We start from the raw sequence: 22,251 nt of genomic DNA on the forward strand, positions 1-22,251 counted from the left end.
ACAAGCTCCAGTACTGTATTGCATTCCAAAATCAACACATTAATGTGAAAACATCTGCTCTATTTGGCAAGCAGACTCTTTGGGGTAGGATGAGGACTACTTACTTAGAATTTGATTAGTGCACTGTGGGAGCAAGCTGACATAAGTGTACGTGATGGATGAGGCAGATCATACTGTTGAGAGGGTCAGACTGACAGCGTGTACAGGAGCTCTGATCACTTTGTTACATAAACCCATTCAGTTGCCAGTGGGTCACTGGCTATTGATAGCTGCAAGACTAGTCTGTCCTATAGAAAGGTCCATAGGAGAGATCAGTTTCAAAAATTCTTACCCATGTCTTCCTCCAGTTTTGCATCATCTTGTCATGTTCACTGATAGCAGTTCTCCAAGTACCAAATTCTTTGGTCCATCCATTCTTACCAACACTATCTGAAAATTGTAAATTGGATGATTATGTAACTAAATAGTGATCAAATGAGCTGACATTAACTCAGCCCCAGTGCTTTTACTGAGGATTGGGCTCAAAGGAAGGCAAGGCACCATTTTATCTTCTGTTCAGCTCTACCTTCTCTTAGGTTACATGGAAGTAAGTTCTGTTCAAATGGTCTGGTCTCTTCCCCTCTGCAGCAAACTTTACAACCTCTAGTGCGAGCAGACTGTCACTCCAGAGGTTCTGGTTATCTGTCAGTCCAAGTTTAGGAAAAAAAAAAAGAAAAAAAAAATCACCTACTCACAGGCTTAAGCCATTTAGAAGCAGAGGAATGTTGCAGGTACATCATGCCAAGGATGAAGAAAAGAATATAATACAGCCAACTATCGAGTTTGTGATTTCTTCATTTTACAGTAATGTTATGTAGTGAGTTGTTCTTTATTCCATACTTCAGAGCATAAGATGGACTGTTTTACCACATCTTGATGAATTTTTAGTCCAGTCTTGCCTACAAACATTTTTTCCTTGTAGTCCCCACCACTCTAGTGGTAGCAGCAGACACAGATGTAGTATCTGTCAAGATGGTCATGGTATAATGCTTTCAAAGCTTCCCTGCTTTGCACTGATAGCAGTTTCACTGAGATGCTCCTCATTCTGCTTTCCTTTTCAATTGAAAAGGGCTATGCTAAACTGTTCTTGACTTGATTCACATTTGGCACTAATCAGGTAAATATATATATTTTTTCTTTTCCATATTAAAAAAATAATCTTATGTACCTTTGTTGCTCCTGATGCGCTTTTTTTTTTTTTTTTTTTTTTTTTTTTTTTGAGATTTATTTAGACTTTCTGCAGGTATGGGTAAATTGCAAAACTTAGTTGTAAAAGGTACTCAAGTTGTCCTTATCAGTTCTGCTTGCGTGAAGATCTTACCCAAGTGCTCAGCTGAGCTGTCTGACCTCTGGCCCAAAAGTGGCAAAACAAAAAAGTTGGAACTGCATCCACCTGACTACAGGCAACTCACAGATCACCCAATATTTAAATATCCCATATAGCAAGCGTATAGTATGAAATAAACAATTACCTCTGACCAGTTTTTGGATAGTTCAAGAAGGTATTAGTCACAATCCAGTAATAAGGAAGGAATAGCTTACCCCGTTCTGAAGACAGGGCTCACAGGAAAACTGTCAGTAGAGGCAAACTGCAAGTAGAGATACTTCTCACTCAGCTTCAAGTCCTTAAATGAGGTTTGGGAGGAGGGTGGGCCCAGGGTTGCACAATTGAATTGCTTGCACTTGTGCTTCCAGGACTTGCCATGCCTTTTTATTAGGTGCTCAGCTGGTTCAGGCCCATGTACTGGGCATTTCTTTTTCTCACTTCCTTAGAAGCAAAGGTTTTTGTCACCCTGCATAGTTCTTGCAGAGTGGTATTTTGTATTCTCAGTACTCACATCCAATCCGTGTCCATTTGTTTAACTGTTTTTGTTTCATTACTAAGGCATACTTGCTGATTTGCAGGTTAGTTCCATGGGAGGGTGAGAAAGAAGCAATTTTCTGTGTCTGCAAAACCTTTGTTGGCAGAGCCAACAAAAAGAGCGTACAGTCAGAACCAGCCTACCTGTATCTTTCACTTTGATGAGCACTTCTGATGTTGTGTTCCCAATCTTTGAGATGAATGAACATTTATATTTTGTATTTCCTGATACTGAATCTTTCACCCAACTGAGGACATGCACTCTGCCATCAAACAGCCTGTGAGCCTGTTCAGTGATGCATGCCTTCATTTCCTGTCCATTCTTCTTCCAGACAAAATGGGAGTCATCTGGACCTGTAGAAATGTCAGTCAGCTTACTTGGGGAGAAAAACACAAGCTGAGTCTTTGAGGAAAAAAGCGAAAGTTTAGGACCTCAAGATTAGGCTCAAAGACATAAAAAGCTTGGTTTCAATGTTTCTTAAGGTTCTTCAGCTGAAATTCTAGACACCAAAAAGCTGGGATAAAAAAAAAAAAAAAAAGTACCGTTGATAATTTAGGTTTAAGCTGTAGTTGTAAATAAGTTCATATGCATAAAGTTTTCTGTGCCTGTATTCTTACAGGGGGAAACTGGCCCATGACTGTGATAGACCAGACAATGAAATCAGTCTGTTGAAGAACCAGGCCATGCTAACTAGTGCTGATGAAGCTCATGTCTGGTGAAAGGCTGAAGCATTCAGAGATACCTTCCAACATTTGAAATAGAGGCTAGGAGGGGAAAAAGTTCAAGAATTCAGTATGTCAGAGATGCCAGAAATAGTGAAAGGCAAAACTGAAAAAAATGTGGTACCATTTGTCACAGCAGGCAATTAGACAAGACAGAACAGCTTGGATCAAGAACAAAGAGCAATCTAATCTTTTAGTTGTTACTACTATTAATCTTAACATGTGAGGATAGAATTTGAATAAATCAGAATTATTGATAGTAGCACAGAACAGCTGTTAGTGGAAAGTTAGCAAGATTGGATGAAGCATAATATCTGTGTCCTTTCACTAAAGGGAAAGGCATCTGGGTCAAGCTAAGAACTTTGCAGCAATTCTTAAAGCACAGAATCATAGAATGATAGAATGGCCTGGATTGAAAAGGACCTCAAGTATCATATAGTTTCAGCCCCCCCCCCACCGTCAGCAGGGTTGCCAACCACCAGACCAGGCTGCCCAGAGCCGCATCCAGCCTGGCCTTGAATGCCTCCAGGGATGGGGCATCCACAGCCTACTTGGGCAACCTGTTCCAGTGTGTCACCACCTTCTGTGTGAAAAACTTCCTTCTAATATCTAACCTAAACTTCCCTGTCTCAGTTTAAAACTACTTCCTCTTATCCTATCATGATGAACCCATGTATAAACAGATGTTCCCCCTCCTGTTTATATGTTCCCTTCAAGTACTGAAAGGCCACAGTGAGGTCTCCCTGAGCCTTCTCGTCTCCAAGCTATACAAGCCCAGTTCCCTCAACTTATCTTCATAGAAGTGCTCCAGGCCTCTGATCTTAGTGGCCCTCCTCTGGACCTGTTTCAAGAATTCCGTGCCTTGTGCTGGGGCCCCAGGCCTGGACGCAGTGCTCCAGATGGGGCCTCACAAGAGCAGAGTAAAGGGGGAGAGTCACTTCCCTCTCCCTGCTGGCCACTCTTTTTTTAGTGCAGCCCAGAACACAACTGGCCTTCTGGGCTGCAGATGCACACTGCTGGCTCATGTTCAGCTTCTCATCCACCAGGAATTGAGAAACACGTCTGTTTCTCCCTTAGGGATTGGGGTACAGAACGGACTTAGAATACTGAGAGAAGGTGTAAAAAGAAAGCTGGATAAAAGGAAAATAAAGGATTCTTTGAAATGGGTCTTGAGGGAACAGAACCTGCTACAGCAGTCAGATTTTGCTGGGGTTTTTTATTCCAAACTGATATGGAACTTTCTTCAGAAAAAAAAATGTGATTCTAGGCCTGCTAACTAGTTAGATTTCACATTCCCTGGTGTTGATTTTTTGTCTGCTTGCATGGCAGCCTTTATCTGTGGCATGGCAGCCATCTATCTGTGTGCCTTCTCAGCATATGTTAGATTCAGATTTAAATCATTTGCTAATATCCAACAAATATGGAGAAAGAAATTTTTATTAAGTACAAGGATGAATAGCAGAGAATGTGATCTAACTGCAGTGTGGTGGATTTCATCCTGGAAGGAAGGAGGGGTGGAAAGGAGGCAGCACATTCTCCAAAGGAATGACGACAGCTCTGTCAGAGTTGGGGGCAGGAAACGAGCGTAGAATGTTCTTCAAACAAATTAAATCATGTTTTATAGATGGCTGTCCTAACCCTGTGATTAACTGAAGGTGGATTACATGTAACTGAAAGTATGGGAGACAGAAACAATGGACAAATTATTTCAGTACATTAATGAAGTTGGCGTTGGGACAAATGGGAAGAGCGGTGGGTAAAAGCAGTGAAGTAATAAAAAAACAGGCTTTGAATTTATTCCTTGAAGAGTTGAGAGAACACTCGATGAGAACTGCAGACAGTTGCCATGGGTAAGTCTGTCCTTGGATGAGGGCTAGAGAAGAAACCTGTGGAAGTGTCAGAGGTCAGGCTGACTGGGAGGCACTAGGACTGACTCAAGCACAGTGCAGATCAGAAGGAGCTCACTGAAGCTTATCGGTTGTTGCTCAGTCATTGCAAACCACAAGCCAGGTGCTCGAGTACAGCCATGTGCTCATCTGTTTAATAGCAGTACTTCAAACCCCTATGACATGACAATAGAGCAGTTTGTTACCTACAACCATGAGCTTAAAAAACACTTCTTTAGGGCCAGGCAAGGAAATGGCAGGGCATTCTCTAAATGCACTTCAAGTGCTCCGTGTCACTGCTGACACCAAAGGACCTACACTGTTTTCAGGTGCTAAAGGCAACACGTATTCTGGAAACAGAACTGAATGCCCACTAAGAGACACATTTCTCCAAAAAAATAAACAGTTTCCCAATACAAGGAGGGTTGTAGGCTGTGTTGGTTTAGGTCCCCCCCATGGGCTGCAGTGGTGTGGTTGCAGGGAGAGTTTGCTTTTGCTGCATTCAGCCTTGGTTCCAGGGGGCCATGCAGTATTTTCCCTACTTTGATTTCCATTTCAGAACTGAACAACAAGAGTTACACCTGCAAAAACATGAAGTCACATTTCTCAGATTCAGGTTCGCTACAACTCTGGATTAAGATAAATTCATGCTCAAAGATGCAGTAATTACAGATTTATCTTGTGAAGATAAATGACTGTGAGCATACATTCGCTATGATAAAACCAATGACATATAATCATTGACAAAACAGGAGCTAAAAAAATTTATCTACTTACATTGCCATCCACCTTAAGAATGCTTGAAAGATTTAAGAAAATGCTCATGTTAAAACACAATATTCAAGCAGAGAATTAAACACCAAACCAGTTTGGATATGTAGACAGGTACATTTAGGCAACAATGAATGATACTTCACGTAGTTAATTTTGAAAACATTGCTTCATCATAGAAATTGCATTCATTACTCTTAACCTAATCCAGTCTTAACTCTTTTAGAAAGGAGACAGCTAACACTGTGCAGCAGAACAAATAGGCCCTTTCTCTGCCCAGCCCTCCATAATGCCCAGTGGTGGTGTGATCATTTGCTCATTTCCCAGGTGGGTGTCATCCTCTGTTGGTGCAGTGCCTCTGCCCCTTGAGGTTTGCAGGAGCATCCCATTAGCCATGTGTTAACCTTCTTCAGTTGCGTGCAGCATTAAACTGTGTACCAACCCGCCAACTTTATTCACTGAAGTGGGGTTGATGTTCCATTTTAGCTTAAAATCAAGCAGTATACCAGGAGGTGAGGAATGGAGTAATACAGCTATAGATGCAGAGCAGCATGCCAGGGACCCCACTTGGTTGTCCCCAATATCACATCTGCTATATAGGCATCAAAACCTAACAGGCATACAGCTTTCCTTTTAGATACCAATGTAAGAGTGGGTGATTGTGGATTATGAGTGGAGCTGATCACATAAATCGGGGAGTGGGAGGGAGCTGGGGCCAGGCCAGTCCTGCTGGCAGAGCTGAGCCCTGCAGAGCTGCCCTGTGGGTCTGGGACACAATGGGGCTGCTCAGAGCGGGTGGCCCAACAGCTGCTGCCAGCGAGGAGTACTCACACCTCTGTAACAGATGGAGAAACCTTTCCAGCTGGAGAGATCTGAGCCCAGTGCAGCAGAGCAGGTGCTGTCAGCGTGGCCCAAGGTTCCAGCGGTTGGTAACAGGTGCCTTCAGGGACTGCTTGGCGGGGCAGTAGGAGCTTGTCATGCACAGCTGTCATACAAGCATAGTATCACTACAGTGGCCATCTACAAACATGAGATGCCTTCCTCCAATGCTATCTTGTTGATTCCTCAGAACTTTTCCAAATATCACTTGAACTTAAAAAAAAAAAAAAAAAAAAAAAAAAAAAAAAGTAGAATCTGGACTTAGCATTCACTATCAAGCTGATCACCTGAACTTTCAGCATACCACAAGAAGCTCTTATTCAGAGCAAGGATTAAGTTTTACAAGACACTCATGAGATGAAAGCACAGGAAAGGTAATTGTGTCCTGAAGCACCAAACAGTTGCAGCCCGACGAGGCATGAGCATTTCTGTTGGTGCTGCGAGCTGCGCAACACCCAGAGGGGTTAGTGGTGGAGCTGCAGGGGGAGGGTCACTGAGCTGTGATGGGGATCTCTGTAGCGTTCTGAAACCAGTGTGTTTGTTGGGCCTTCTGTGTTTGTACTTCAGTTAGCTGGGTTAGAAATTATGATCAATACATTACCATTCTAGAAAACAGTTAAAATAATATGACAACAATTGCCAACAAAGAATTTAACCTCAAACAGCTAACAGTTTGTTCTGAAACACAGCTCATGGTTTGTTAGCTGGCAATGGTGCAACAGTGCTGCTGATAGCCAGATCTGAGGCCACACCAGTGTGTGCACAGCACAGGCACAGCTGCACTACTCAGGTGGAACATGGCTGCCCTCCCATGGGCAGAACAGAGCTGCAGTATGGCTGTCCCTGCTCCCCAGCACTCCCAGCTGTGCTCTAAGTGGAGCCAGAGCATGGCTTTGTGGTTGGAACCCCGGTAACTGCATCTGGAGAGTAATTAAGTGAAATGAACTGGGGTTTGGCAACAAAGAATTGTTGCACTCTCAGCCTGAGTGTGCCCGTTTTCCCTGCCGTGCCCACTGTCCACCATCTTAAAGCCATGACGGAAAAAAATCAGAGAACAAAAATACCTCTGACAGTCGAATGCCTTTTCAGTCTCCTTTCTAGAGCATACAAACTACAACCTCTGCTCAGCTATCAGTGGACAGACCCAGTAGTGACAGAGAAAGAGGTGAGATGGGCACCCATTGCTGACAAGGGTTAAAACAAAGCAACAGCTGCAAATCAGCTCCCACATCATCAGCCATTACACTTTCTGTTACATACAGCATTAGATATACCACAGAAGTTGTCACAGATTCTGCAGTACACCTTTTATCTGTGCTGCTGAAGTCTCACACGCATTACATGCAGGAGAGAGGTGTGCACAAAGGCCTGCACCAGTGCCATCTCCCACAAGTTCTCCTGTCCTGGCCTCTCACCTGTGTCAGCAGGGGCAGCCACTGTCCTCGGCCCTAAGAGATCTTCTAACGGAGAACAGTTTATTCAGACAGCGCAGAAGCTTCTCACAGTGCAATTTCAGGTATTTGAGGAGTATCAACCTGCTGAATTTTCTGAGTGCTTTGCCAACATATGGTGCAGATGGTACAATCTGGCAGTGAATGCACCAGGGCACTCACAGAGCTGTTTCACTAGGACACACACAGGTGTCTCACAGTATATGACAGGCTACAACCTGAATGTGGTTTGAGATGTTTTAATCTTAAAGCATATCACAACAGCAAAAATTAGTGGCAGGCCACAACTATCCATTCTTACTAGAATGACTTCCTCATGAGGAAAAATATTTCAATTTCTCTTACATTCTAAGCATTGATAAAATTGCCTAAAGTCAATAAGAAGAGATTCTCCAACTGCACCTTGTTGCTCATTGTGTTTCTTAGATTGGCCACAGGTTTCACACATAAAAGAAAACAGAAAACATTCTATGCAACATAAAATCTGCTGTTGATGCCAGAATTTAAAAACGTGGCATCCACATCGTGGAACCTACTGCCACTAATTTCAGTTGGCTTGCAGATATCACTGAGGAGCCACTGAAGGGCTGAAATTCTTCCTGTTTCGAAACTAGAACTGCCAACAGCCAGGGAGGGAAGCATGGCCTTAGAGGGCCTGTAGGAAGGGTGGGAGGGCGTGCCAAAGAATGCAGTAACAGGGCAAGGAGAACAGCTACACCTGAAAGAGGGTAGATAAATTACATGTTAGGGGGAAACTTTTCATTCAGAGTGCAGTGGGGTCCTGGCACAGGCTGCCCGGAGAAGCTGTGCGTGCCCCATTCCTGAAGGTGCCCAGGTCGGAGCAGGCTGTGGCAGGGGGCTGGAACTGGGCAGGCTCTGGGTCCCTTTCAACCCCAACGCTGCAGGTATTCCTGTATGGGCACTGCAATCCACCGCAACAAGATTATATACTTTCAGGGTCTTTGACTTTTAGGCAGTATATGGTTAATTCTCTAATCTTAAGTTATTATAAAAGTTATAATATTTTTAAGGCATTAACAGAACACTTAGAAGAGCAATCTTAACTTTTAAAGTTATCTCCTAGGTGCAGTTTAAATAACAAAGAATGTGATATGCTGCAGATCTGTCTGAAGGAAAGGTTTTAGTCTACTAAAATGGCTTCAGGTAATGAATATTCAGAGCAGGAATCACTGGAATAAACAGTATCATCCCACACCCGCACTTAACTCCATCAGACTCTGACAGCCACAAATGCTTTATGCTGACACTGACCCTCAGTCAGACTGCCAGCAGCAGCGCACCAGAGAAGCTGGTCTGTAAGGTGAGACACAGAGCACTCAACAAGGTGTTGGCACAGCAACCCATATGAAGGCAAAGACAAACCCAGCACTGATCAAAGTTAGGGCCACTGCTCCAGTGAAGCCTCACCACAAAATCTCAGAGTCCATTAGAGTGGAGCAGTGTAGGACAGCTTGTTTGCTTTAGGGGGCTGGCCTTCAGCCAGTGCCAGGCGCTTGGCACAGCTTGGCACATGGCCACGTCTGGGCCCATTCTGCATTTGTGCTGCAGGAGCTCTCCTTGAGGTTGAGCTAGGTCTGTAGGTCTGTAGCAGTCTTCTCATTGCCCTCACTCCAGCTCTTCCCCTGCACAGCTTCCTGTGTAATTCCAAGTGTTGCTGGAGAGAAAAAACTTTCCATGAAGCTCTTGTGACACTGACTTGTGAGTGATGCACCTTCCCCCCATGAGGTGGGAAGCTCTCCTGCACTGCCTGTACACAGCACTGCTACAGTGCACAGCCGCAGTCTGTAGGTGTGCATCAGGCACCCACCTCAGTGCCACTGCAGAACGGTTCTTTAAAGAAGGACGCCAAGTTTGGAGAACTGTTATTTTCACATATGAGGGTTAGTTTTAATGAGACCAAAAAGCTACAGAACAGATAAGAAAAGCTTCTAACAGCTAAGGGGAGGAGTCAGGTTTCTGGACAGCATAGAGTGGACAGGATCTATCTGCAGGGCAAAAACAACAATAACACAATGTTGCACACTGGTCATTCGCAAATGCACTCAAACTGTTGCTCAGCACACTCAGGATATGGTAGGATATGGGTTGCCTGTAACAAGTTCAAGGATATACTGCATTGGACGATGGTGGTGCCTGTGTTAATGAAGCTTGAAACGGAACCAAACTAGGAACTACCCACACTCCACCACACCTGAATTCAGTGCAGCTGAGCACATCATCAGCTCACTGCTCCTCCCGTGCCCCAGACACTGCAGTGTTTGCCTGGTTACCAAATTGCTTGAATCTTTTGCAGTATTTACACCATTATTCTGTGATTTTTTTTCCATGGTGGACAGTAAAAGGTATCAGTGTCACCAGCAGCAGTGAGAAAATTATTCCTACCCACCTGGACCCCACAGCTAGTTTCTAGCCATGAAAATACAAATCATGTCTTTGGTAAGACCTGCTTTAATGAAGATAGCTGCATTTTGACCTGATTCCATGTAACATTTAACAATCACAGATATACCAGTAAAAAACAATCCTACTTTAAAATTAATCTCTAATTTTTAAAGGACAGAAATTACATTTTAAGACCTGTATAGATGCATTAATTCTCACTTAACCAGGCAAATGCTGTCCAAACAAAAACTGAAAGACAAATGTTTAATTTCTACAGAAAAAAAAATAGCTTTGACTTGCTCCCATCGATCACAGACAATATATTCCTCAGAGAATGGAATTACCATTACAGTACATACTTTATCATCTGAAATAAGTAATAAGGGATAACCGACCAGGTCCAAAATAAGAGCAAAATCCAAATCCAGCAGTATTTTTTTTAATTGCATACATCCTAACAATGAAGATATTTACCTACTACACATCCATATGCATGCAAGTGCATCATTCAGCATCCAAATGAGCCTATTGAAGTCAACTGACTTTGCATATTTAAACAGGCTGCTAAACGACAGAATTTTGCAGGAGAGTGTCTGCAGTGCCCAATTTGCAGCAAAAGCATGTTCACAATACATTCACAAATAGTCTTTTTCTTTCTTTTTTAAGCATCAGAAAAGAACATACACTGTACATGGCCACATATCCAAACCTTTAGTGAGGAAAATGCTAGTTCACGCAGGGCTCCTCCAACTTACCTGTGGCTTGGCAGAAGAGGTGGAACGATCCCCGAGCACTAACATGCTGTGCCTGGTCATTTAGGAAAGGTTGCAACAACATGACCTTTAGAGGGTTTGTGCTAGACCAAACATCAGGCTCGATACTGGTGGGTGAAGGAGGTGGACCACATCCCACACAAGACAAAAAGGAAGTACCAGTAGGAGGGAAAGGTATAGGAGATGAGGCTGTGTGACAGAAGAGGACAGAAAAGAAAGAAAAAAAAAATGGTACTAAGGAATAAAGTTACAAGAAATACATCACACATTGAAGAAATAATGCAAAAAGACAAATGAATTTTAGAAGGGTTATAAAAGGAAATATCACCAGAGGCCTACGACAAAACACTTTTCTCCTTCACTCACATCTTTTTCCATCCGTCCTATCCCCCAGAGGGTTACAACCCAAGTAAATAAAGCCGAGAAGAGAACCCGCTCCAAACTGGTGAGTTTTCTTTTTTTTCCCCTTAAAGGAAGCCACAAGGAACATCAGCATTTGCAGTATGTAAAGGATTGCCATTATGTCAACTTTCATAAAAGTCAAAGTGTAATACAATTTATTTTAATATTTATTCTGTTATATGTACATAATTAAAAATAGAAAAATAAAACCGAACTGAATCTTATAAAATATAAACTGTTCACACTAAGATGGTTGAAATTAAAGTTTGCATGAAAGTTCAACATAGAGAAGCAGCCTAAGTACACTGCTATTTACTGTTAAGATGAACTCCTAGAATATTTACAGAAAGATGCAGTGAGAGGGACAACTCTCTGTGGAACTGTACCACACTAAATGCTTTTAGAGACAAACAGTGCAGCTGTGAAGCAGGCTTAAAACAAATGCACATTTTCACTTTTGCAGACACGATTCAAATGAACAGTTCAAATTACTGATTGTTTAAGGAACTCCAGTTTCAGTCTCCAGTTGCATAAGAGATTAGAAGGTGTCATCCAGAAAGGATGACGCTGCAAAGATGTGTCACAGGAAAAGAAGTTACTTCTGAATCAGAAAAAAGAAAAAAAAAACATCCCCAAAGTTTTCTTATCAGGCTGTATCCTAACAGTCCATTCCAGTGAGTTGCAAGATGAGTTACTGCAGAGAATTTTCAATTCCTTTTTTGCTTTCACAGTGCAAAAAACCTCTCTCAGTGTCACCGCGAAGTGACAGCTGCTTGCCTGTACTGTTTCATTAAAAAAAATAATCAAAAGAAAGTGGAAAAATCCAATGGTGTACAGAAAAAAAACAACAGGTGACTACGTCCAGCTTGGTTAAGGAAAATAAAACGTTTCTAAATCTATGTTCTTTTCCCTTCTTACTCCAGTCCACAAGTTTTATACCGATACTGTTATCTAAACTTCTAGAAAGCAGCGAGAAAAAAAGCCTTTAAACAAGATTATCCCTGAGAATCTTACACAAATCAAGCCAACTATATATCCCCATATTCTTTAAAAGCTAAGATACTTAAAAATTAATTAACTTTGACCAACTAAAGAAATCTAGCGTGCCAAAACACAAAGCATCAAATGAAAAATAATCACTAGAAGCAAAGAAAAAATGTCCCAATTTGGACAATAGTCTATAATTTACCAATCTGATAAACTAAACTTAATTTCCAATTTGGAATGCAAATTAAACTAGAACTTTTTTTTAATGGCAGCTAAAAGATTTGCAGACTGAAGTACTTTTTAAAGCCAACTAAATCAGTTACTCTTATCTTAAGGAAGAAAATGGCCAAAAAGGAGTGGGCAGCTGTTCACCAGCATTAAGTACCCCACGTGTGGGTAAGAACCAGGAATAAACAAATGGGGATCTGAAACTGGCCATTTAAAGAAACCTGACAGAACAATACAAGATGCTATGGTCTGCAGACAAGAACACTGCTTCTGTATCTGGTGAGATCTGAATGTGAAGTGGCTTGCTGTGTAGCTGAAGCACATAAAGCTCGCCTATGGCTCAGTGGTCACAACCATGTTCTCGGCGCTCAAAAACAGCTGTAGTACCATGGTTAATTTCCAACACAGAACCAACGCTGTCCTTCAGTCTCCCTCCACATCTGAGTCAGCATACTTGAGCTCACACTTCACATCAAAAGGTTTGTCCTTGGCCTCCCTGGGCATCTGTGCATCCCTGTCCTGCAGCTGTCCATTCCCACAGTCCGGCTCCGTCTCATAGCCGGTGTCATGCGCTGGCTTTGGCTGCTCCCCACTCTGGTGGCTGACGCTGCCTTGCTCCACCAGGGTTTCTTTCACGCTCTGTTCACAATCAGAAAAATCTGACTTTGTTTTTTTCTTGCCAAGCAACATGACTGAGCGAAATTTCAAGCACTGCCCTGGCAAGTACCCTTTGTAACAATTGTAGGAAAGCAGGCACAAGAAGAGAATAAAAAAGAAGAGGAACAGGAACATCAACAGGAAGTTATCGTTTGACTTTAGAAACATTGTCTTTTCAGGGACTGTGTCAGGAAGTGAATTGAAAAGCTCTATGTTGGAGGTTGCACTTGTTAGGACAGGGCCAATGGGTTTTGTTATTATCCTCGCAGTTGTTACCGGTACAGTCTGAGTGGTTGAGGTTTGAGCAGTAAAGCCCTCAGTTGATACAGCTGACACTTTTGGTACATCACTATTACCTTCTATTGGTGCAGCTGCCACAACTGGGCTTGCTGTAGTATGCTGGACTTTCTTCAGTTCCAAAACATGCTTAGCCAACACCTGAGAGAATTTCTTATTCTTCACTTTTTCTTCTGACAGACACTGGTAAACACCACTGTCTCCTTCTGATAAATTGAAGATGAGCAGTGCCTTTTCCAGTAGACGGTATTTGGGACTCTCCACTCTCAGTACGTCATCCCTGAATTTCCAAACTACCTGTGCCAGATTGGACTTCTGAGAACACTTGAGCTCTGCTGTGCTCCCATGCTTGAATGTATGCTGTAGCGAATTCTCTCTTACTTTATCTGGAACACCAAAATAAATGTGCAAAGCATCAGCAATGATTCCTGTTTGATCTACTCTGTACAGTTTCATGAGACTGTACTAGTCATAACAGAAATGCAAAGACTGCAGTGTTAAGATTATCTCAAGACCAAGATAACAGCATGCAGGTCTCTGTGAAATACTAAACTACAGGTGTGTACAGGACACCAAAACAGATTACAAGATCAGACACCTCAAAAAGCTCCAAAACAGCTTCAACTTCCAGAAAAGCAGGGGAGACTTAGTTGATCCAAACTGAGTGTGCCTCTAAGTCATCATTTGAAAAAAGATGCTCACCTTTGTATAACTTTCAAACCAATTAGTATATTTTAAGTAACGACAAAATGTTGAAGAAATAATTTAATTTTAAGATATTTAAGTATCAGTAGTCCAACTCTCTTCTGAAAACATCAGTAACTATTGCATACCCACATAAAATATGATAAATGAAATATAGCTAACAGGTCAAACTCTCATGGTTGCCCTAGATAAGAAATGAAAGCAGAATAAATAATGTACTCTTTTCTGCAGTACAAATGTTCTCTAATACTAATCTTCTTTAAGATTTCCATAATCTGATGGCAGCAACATACACAAGAAAGAAAGGACCTGCAGTTACTTGTCTTAAAATACACCAGAGGGTACTTCAGCTGCTCTCTATGATGTACTAAGCCTCCCTCCCCTCTCATAATAAAAGCAGCTTTTTCCAGCATCGTTTCATCTGATCCAGCAAAAACAATCAAGCATTTAACCAAGATTCACAGTAGAATGTCAAATGTTATTTTATCAGAGACAGAGACCTCTGGACTAGAAGTTGTTATGGTAAATAGTACTTTCATTCATGAGGTGCTGTTGAGGTACCCCCATTCATTTCAGAACTTTGTGCACTGCACACTGAAATGTACACGAATACAAACATTTTAAGACAAGATGAAGGCTGTATGGATGCTCAAATACGAAAAAAAAACAAACAAGAGAACTTCATACACATTAAAATATAAATGAAAATCTAGATACAAGTCTTTCCTATTCCACCTGGATAAGTATTCTTCACAGAATGTAACTCACCAGAACAAGAAGATGCATCTCCACCTATGTTCTGAATCCAATTCCTGTGAAAGATAGTGCAAGTATGACAGGTTCAAATGATATTCCCATGTCAGTCCATCCTCTAATGTAAGATAAATTTTATCTCATCTAAATAGCACAAGCTGACATTTTTTATGTAGGCAATTAAAGGATAGGAAGAAGCATGTGTTTGAAAACAATAAGTTAAAAAAAATATCTTGTTAAGATAAGGTAAGACAGACACAAAACCAATTGCAACTATAGTCAAAGGCTGCCATTACCTTTCAGTTTCACTTTCTTGAAAAATATCAACGCAAGAACCCTCAAGAGGTTTCCAAGCACAGTAAGGATCCCTTGCTAAAACGCAGTCAAAACAAGTGGTGTACATCTCACAGAATGCCACAGGAGATTGAACCACACCAGAATTTGAACCAGCGTAGAGGTATCTTCTGCTCTAAAAACAAAACCAATCCAAACAAACAAAAAAACCTCACATTAACAAGCCTACACAGTCAATCACATTTGTGAAGCAACCGAAAAATTATTAAAAGAGGTGCATACATACTTGTATGCTTGTAAAAAACATTTTTTAAACATTTAGCGACACTTGAAGTGAAAATAAGTAAAAAGAACAGAAAATTACAATCAATACACTTTATAAGAAAGGGAAGTAACTGCCTAACTGTGGCTCTTATATATCAGTTTTTTTCCATAAATATGAATTTACTGATAGACTTCATGGAAGGAAAGACAAGCACGTGCTAATGACAAAACTGCAGTGGTTACATCCATGCCTGAAATGGGAAGGTTTTCTATACTGCTCCTACATCTGTTAATCCAGAGCAACTCTTTGCCTACTAGTCAGGTCTCGGCAGCACCAGTGTCAGCCTTGAGTCTTGTAGTTGCTTACTGGCAGTTACTTCCTTGAATCCTCTGCAAGAAAGAACTGTGAATAGCATTCAAAGGAATGAATGTTGGCATAATGCTTAGCAAAAGGGGGATGTAAAGAGAACAACTGCCTTACCAACTGTTCCTGGGGATCTGCAAACAACTCTCACACTATGTACAACAGGAAAACATTCACACTTGTTCTGATCATCCTTGTCATAAAAGACTGAAAGAAACGAGTGAAATAGGCAAGTATCCAAGTTCAGGGAAACTGATAACTAAAGGTACACTGTGAATTTACTCACCACTGTACAAAGCCTTGGGAAATAGGTTTGCCCTGCAAAGAAACGCCATAAGCAATTGACTATCTAGTATCTCTAAGACAGTGCATACAAAGCCAGATAGCACGCTCCACCTTGGCAATGGATTTACTTCCTCCTGAGTTGAATACCAAATGTATCAGCACTCTACCACAGTTGTCATGGCAAAGAAGTCAGATTTAAGCAACAACTGGCTTTTTCTGAATTGAAGCTGCACAGATTTTCAGTATGTAAAAACAGCACTTGGGGGATGCCTTCTCAACTCTGGCAGGATGAATGCTGTCTCAGAGCAATAACAAATCAGAGCAAAAACCATCCTAGTAAAGCAAGATTTGTCCTAAACATCATACTCATGGTAAAGATTTATTTTTGACATCAAGAACAACTTCAAGATACATGTACAAACAGAAACAGTAGGGCTGTATTTAGATTTGGAGGCTTATTGTTATGTTTTTATTTAACTATATGAAGAGGTATTATTAAGTTCATGAGAACTTAAAAGAGGGTAGTCTCTTTTCTTTAATGCAATGAACACAAGAATATGCATTTTTGAGTAAATGAATGCTTCACTGTGGCTAACAGGATTCTCTAGAGGAAGATCAAGCACAAAGTACTTTAGATCCCTTATGTGTGAATTTCAAAGGAAAATCTAACAAGAGACAAAACTGAATCAAAAAAGAAATGTACGTTACTGGAAGATGGGACTTCCAAAAAGAAATAAACTTCAGAGACATACATTCAAATGCAGTCTTTCATACTAAAATCTAGCTTAACACTAGTCTATGCTGGAGTGTCAACATAAATAAATTTGCAACATCAAAACATGGAGGGCTTTGTAGGAAAAGCTTCCCTTGGTTCACTGCTGTCTGTCTGTCTGTCTTTCTAGTGTTCTGTTGGCTAACACCCAAGCCAACAGGGCAACACTGCATGAGGGTATCAGTGCCTTGATATGGTTCCCAGCTGGTACATTCAGGGAGTTCGTAAAACAAGTGGAGAGCTGAACAGACCGTTGCAAAAATCCAGATATCTTTCAGCCAGACAGGAGCTAGAGGATCAGCTCTGTTACTGACAGCAACCCTCCAAGCAAGGTGAAGCAATATGAGAGTTCAAGGCCCACTGTCAAGAACAGGAAGTACTGCTCTCCTATTGTTAATCTGTTACTATGGTATGCCACTACATGTATCAAATTACAACTGTAAGAACAACTTGCTCTAGGTGACCCTGCCAGAGCAGGGGTTGGACACCATGGACCTACAGATGCCTTTCAACCTTAACTATTCTTTAATTCTACACCCTGGCCAGTGTGATGAACAACACAGAAAAACAATAGATTCCACTGAAATCTATGGAAAAGGAAACTTTTAATCACATGACTTCGACTTGTCTGTCAAGAGCACACTATTTTCACAATACTTCTTTCTTTTACATGGACTACTACATATGCAAGATGAGCTGAAAAGAATTCTGGGATAATGGTCTTTCTTCATGGAATTGATCATGTTGGAATAGCTGCTCTTAAGATATCTTGGCAATACTCCTAAATCCTTAACATCAGAGCATTTACTGATTGCTGGGTACTTACTGAATGTCACTGATAATGTAAGATTATCAGACACTTTTATTCTTTCACAGAATTGTAGGGGTTGAAAGGGGCCTCCAGAGATCATCGAGTCCAACCCCCCTGCCAAAGCAGGTTGCCTACAGCAGGTTCTTTCCTTAAGAAACTCAGAAATTTCACCAGTTGAAGGGTTTGATGCTACAAGCTATTATGGTAATACTTTTGTAGATATTCATGGATCTGCATGTCAGAGTAAACAGGGCCAGAAGACTAGTGTACAAAATACGCAAAATGATTGTTCTCCAACTGTTGAAAAATCACTCAACAATTAAACCCAGTGAATGTTCAGTAATGCAAAACATCACTGTGTTTGGAGTCTGTAGTAAAGCTTGTGTCGTCCAGCTGTGGTTGAAGCCCTATCTGGCTGGCATGACCTCACCAGTAATCCCTTTCAGAGCATTACAATAGCAGCAGCACCAACATGCTTAGTCTCCTAATAAATCTTCCAGACAAAAGTAGCCTGATAACTCGGGAAAAGCAAAAATCAATGAAGTATAGAATCTTCAGTTTGTTAGAAAAGGCTCTCTCCACTAATGTTTGTTTCAGGAAAATATTTTCACTTCTGTATTTATTTCCTGGGAATTTTTCCTGGCCTCAAGGGGTCAGGATTCTTGCACCACTCCTAACCTAAAAATCTGTACCTCTAAATACATTACAGCTATTAGCTCCTGCACAACCGCAGGAATACTGCACACCTGCATTCCCATTCCACAACCACACATACTTTCCCCAGATCTAGACAACCTCAAAAGCTTGAGATCTGTCAGCAGCAACAGAAATTATCGGGGAAAATACTGATACTACTACAGAAACTACAGCTGCAGATTTCCACAGTCTGCATTGCTTCATTATGATTATTTTACAAGATGGTAGATAAGTTTTATAGAACAAAAAAAAAAAAATAAAAAGATGAATGCTGTGATGTTTGTAGCACCTACTTTTTTGGATGAAAGTATGAGTGTTTGAACTGGCTCAAAGTTTGGGAAAAGCTGTGTTTCTTCAATAATATGCATTCCATTTTCATAGCTGATAGCTTTGTGCAGGGCCCCTTGATCTGCAATAACATAGCAATGTATTTAAGTGAGATTCTTAAAATAAAAAGGCAGGCAAAAATGAACACTTGTTACAGTTTGAATCATTTATCCAGCTGAGACTTCACATCAGCCTGTGCTAATGGTAAACATAATACCTGCCACTGCAAAGAGTTCTGGAAAAGGCGTTCTGAAATAAAGAATGGCTTTCAGGGATTATCTCATGTATGTTTAAGCAAAACACTACAGTTTTGCAGTTTGCAGAACGGCTTAGGTTGGAGGGTGACTTAAAGATAATCCAGTTCCAACCCTCTGCCACGGACAGGCCGGGAACCCACTAGATCATGCTGCTCCTGCACAGTGTGCCATCACACCTGACCTCAAATGCTTCCAGAGATGGGGTGTCAACAACTCCTCTGGGCAGCCTGTGCAAGTGCCTCACTGCCCTCTGAGTAAAATATTTCTGTGTAACATATAACCTAAAATCTCCCCTCTTGAGCTCAAAGCCTCACCCCGTCATCCTATCACTTTTAGATCTTGTGAAAAGTTGGTCCCCCTCCTGTTTGTAAGCTCCCTTTTAGAAGTGGACTATGAACTCTTTACAGAGCTTTCTCTTCTCCAAGCTAACCAAGCTCAACTTCCTCAACTTTCTTCATAGGAGAGATGCTCCAGCCCTTTAAACATCCTCATGACCCTTCTCTGAACCTGCTGATATACTTCCACATTTTCCCTGTACTGGGGCTCCCATACTTGGGGTACTCTAGATAGAACATCAGGAGGGCACAGTAGAGGGAGACAGTCATCCCCAACCTGCTGGCCACCCCTCTATTGATACAGCCCAGGATACTGTTGGCCTTCCAGGCTGCAAGAACACACTGCATGAGACTCCCATGTCCTTCTCTGCAGGGATGCTTTCAATGAGTTCTCCCAGTCTGCATACATCTGGGATTGCCTCGACCCAAGTGCAATATTTTGCATTTTGCTTTGTTAAACCTCATCAGAGTCTCATCTGTCCACTTTCCAAGCCTATTCAGGTCCCTGTGGATGGCATCCCTCCACTTCTATTGTGTCAACTGCATCAATCAACTTGGTGTCATCAGCGAACTTGCTGAAGGATACACTGAATCCTACTGTCAATATTGATAAAATAGTTTTTTTTCAATTCTCGTCCTTCAGCAGCTCCTCAAAGCAAGCAAGGTTATCCGTGTACTTACCGTGGTTCCCCGTTTTTTCTATGAAAATACCACATACTGTAAAAATATTATAAATATGTAAATATTTTGAGTTTCTGTTAGAGCACACTACTGCCTGAAGAATAAGTACATTATTAAAAAGAATGTAAGTAGAACTTACCTGTACTGATGAACATAACATCATACATTGTACCATTGAGTGCTCTGACTCTGTCTACTACAATCTGGGTGTATTTCACATCTCGCTTTACAAGGCGTGGTCTGTCTCCCAGTGGAGTCACTGAATCATCCATTAGCGGATGGTCTTTAACAAACTGCAGCGTTTTGTCTGGTAAATTCAGTGAAGTCATGTAGTTCAGAGCTCTGGCTTCACTGTTTATACACTGTTATTTAAAAATACAAGAAAGAAATAATAGAGAGAAAAGCAAATTATATCAAAGCAGCAGATAAATGCATTTTCTTCTGCATTATACTCATCCTGGAAGGTACTCAAGCTCCACAGCACCTTGGTTTCAGCAACATGCTGATCTAATCAAATGGCTCATACTACATTTTTATTTGGACCCAAAATATATTACAAGAAAATACTCCATGGATTCCCATGTTTCTTAACTACTTTTAACTGTAATCCTACTCATCAGTTGCAGTAAGACAATTGCAAGAAACGTGAGTGTGAAAGAGACCCAGGACTACGAGCATTTTAACTTGCATAGCAACACCTGCTGGACCTAGTAAGACAATGCAACAACTTTTACAATTTTGTTCACTTGAACTAAAAAAATCTCTGATGCTCCCTAAGGCATACTATTATCTTTTTCACCACTAGAAATTTAGTAATGAAATACTGAAAAGATAAAAACTGCAATTAACTGTATGGTATGTTTAAAAAAACACTGATTCCCAGATTCAAACTTTGAAATAAAATCACCTGAAGTGTCTTTCAGGAAATCTTTACAATATAAAGCATTTATATCACTGCAATCTGATACTACGCTTTAGTAGGACTGTTTTTATTGTATTTTTTCTGTTTGTTTGCTTTTCTAGTTTCTTTAGTCCTGTGCACCATATTCAAATTTACAGAAACTTACTGCACCAGGTCGAGGGTTAGGAATCTCCCCATTGTACCGTACCCACTTGGTATGGGACTGTTCTACTGTAGCACTCTGCATATACTTTCCTTTTGAGAAAACTTCTTCTACAGTAGACAAATTGTAGGCACACACAGCTGACAGTCCCACATTATTCCTAAAAATACAGGAATAATTAAAAAAAAAATAATCACAGGAATAATTACTTGATTTAGTAACTAGCTGAGATCAAAAGTACTCATCCAGGGAAACACTGTAATAGCACACTTACAGCTGTGGGGTAAAGACTCCATATATCACTGGTTCCTTCAAGGTTGGAGACTTCAGAATAAAAACATCATTGATAATATTGAAAATTAAATTCTTATCAGGAATGGTACATATCAATCTGGCCTTGAGAAAAGAAGTCCATTTTTTCTGCAAAGTCCTTAATCCTCCTTGGTCCCTCTTTTGGCATTGGAAAAAAAAGAAAAGTGTCTATGAAGATAATTAGGCAGCAGTTTTGCATTTAAGAATCACAGCTACAAAGCTACCAAACTATTTTTTTCTCAATTTTCTAGCTGTTTTCGAACTTTTGTAACTACTACCTTTCTTTAGCATTTCATCTACAGCAGCATCAAAAACTGTTAATGTGCTCATATACAGAAAAGTAAGGAAGCCACAGAAATTATTTATTTAGTTAGTTATCGGAGTAAACAAAAATAATGCAGAATGGTTTTTGTCAGCATCTAGAAATCAGATAAGACATTGTTCTTCTAAAAGAACTTAGAATACTAAGTTCTTGTAAAAGAATTTCAAATACTTCAGCATTTGAAAAACAGAGCTGAGAATGTACCTTTATAAGACACAAATGCTTATTAGAACAATTTAAATAAACATGGAGGTATTATACACATCCTTTAACATGAATCAGTAACACCACATTTGTTCTCTGACATCCAAACAGAAATGATTTATACTGTAATCTTGCAAGATGTACTTAACATGTCTGACATTAACAATTCCACTAGGAAAAAAATGCACAAATGGCCTAATACTGTGGGCAGTTACCACCTTCATGAAGAATCTGTAGTGCTGAAAGATATACTTACTAGACTAGAAATGTCTCAAAATATTTAGTTTGTGAGTTGCAGCTCTGTTATTTCTTTACAAAAGCAGGCATATTTGGACATTACTAATAATTTTTTTTTCATTATCCAGTGCTTTTATGCAAAGAATTAAAGAAAAAAAATGAACATTTAAGTATATCTAATAAAACTGAAGTAAAATTCCCTTTAGAACTG

At 40.7% G+C, this 22,251-nt stretch overlaps 1 protein-coding gene and 1 long non-coding RNA gene across 8 annotated transcripts in view; both read right to left on the reverse strand.

The window, feature by feature from the left end:
* Positions 1-22,251, reverse strand: part of LOC128089633 (uncharacterized) — a 271,376-nt gene that overhangs the window by 131,109 nt on the left and 118,016 nt on the right. The window lies entirely within an intron of this gene.
* Positions 1-22,251, reverse strand: part of SEMA4D (semaphorin 4D) — a 98,360-nt gene that overhangs the window by 879 nt on the left and 75,230 nt on the right. For 5 of the 7 annotated variants that reach the window (XM_052701154.1, XM_052701157.1, XM_052701156.1 and 2 more), the window contains 7 exons: positions 21,240-21,415; positions 20,969-21,125; positions 20,041-20,263; positions 18,595-18,710; positions 15,112-15,284; positions 14,831-14,874; positions 11,338-13,743 (listed from right to left, as the gene is read on the reverse strand). In XM_052701154.1, coding sequence (XP_052557114.1) covers positions 12,827-13,743; positions 14,831-14,874; positions 15,112-15,284; positions 18,595-18,710; positions 20,041-20,263; positions 20,969-21,125; positions 21,240-21,415 — 1,806 coding nt within the window. In that variant the 3' untranslated portion in view covers positions 11,338-12,826. Of the gene's footprint in view, positions 1-89; positions 430-2,044; positions 2,255-10,768; positions 10,976-11,337; positions 13,744-14,830; positions 14,875-15,111; positions 15,285-18,594; positions 18,711-20,040; positions 20,264-20,968; positions 21,126-21,239; positions 21,416-22,251 lie in introns of those variants that run through there. The other 2 variants (XM_052701160.1, XM_052701159.1) reach the window with 2 other exon arrangements.

The sequence above is a fragment of the Tympanuchus pallidicinctus genome, unplaced genomic scaffold (genome assembly GCF_026119805.1).
Source record: "Tympanuchus pallidicinctus isolate F22 unplaced genomic scaffold, pur_lepc_1.0 scaffold4, whole genome shotgun sequence".
NCBI lineage: Eukaryota > Metazoa > Chordata > Aves > Galliformes > Phasianidae > Tympanuchus > Tympanuchus pallidicinctus.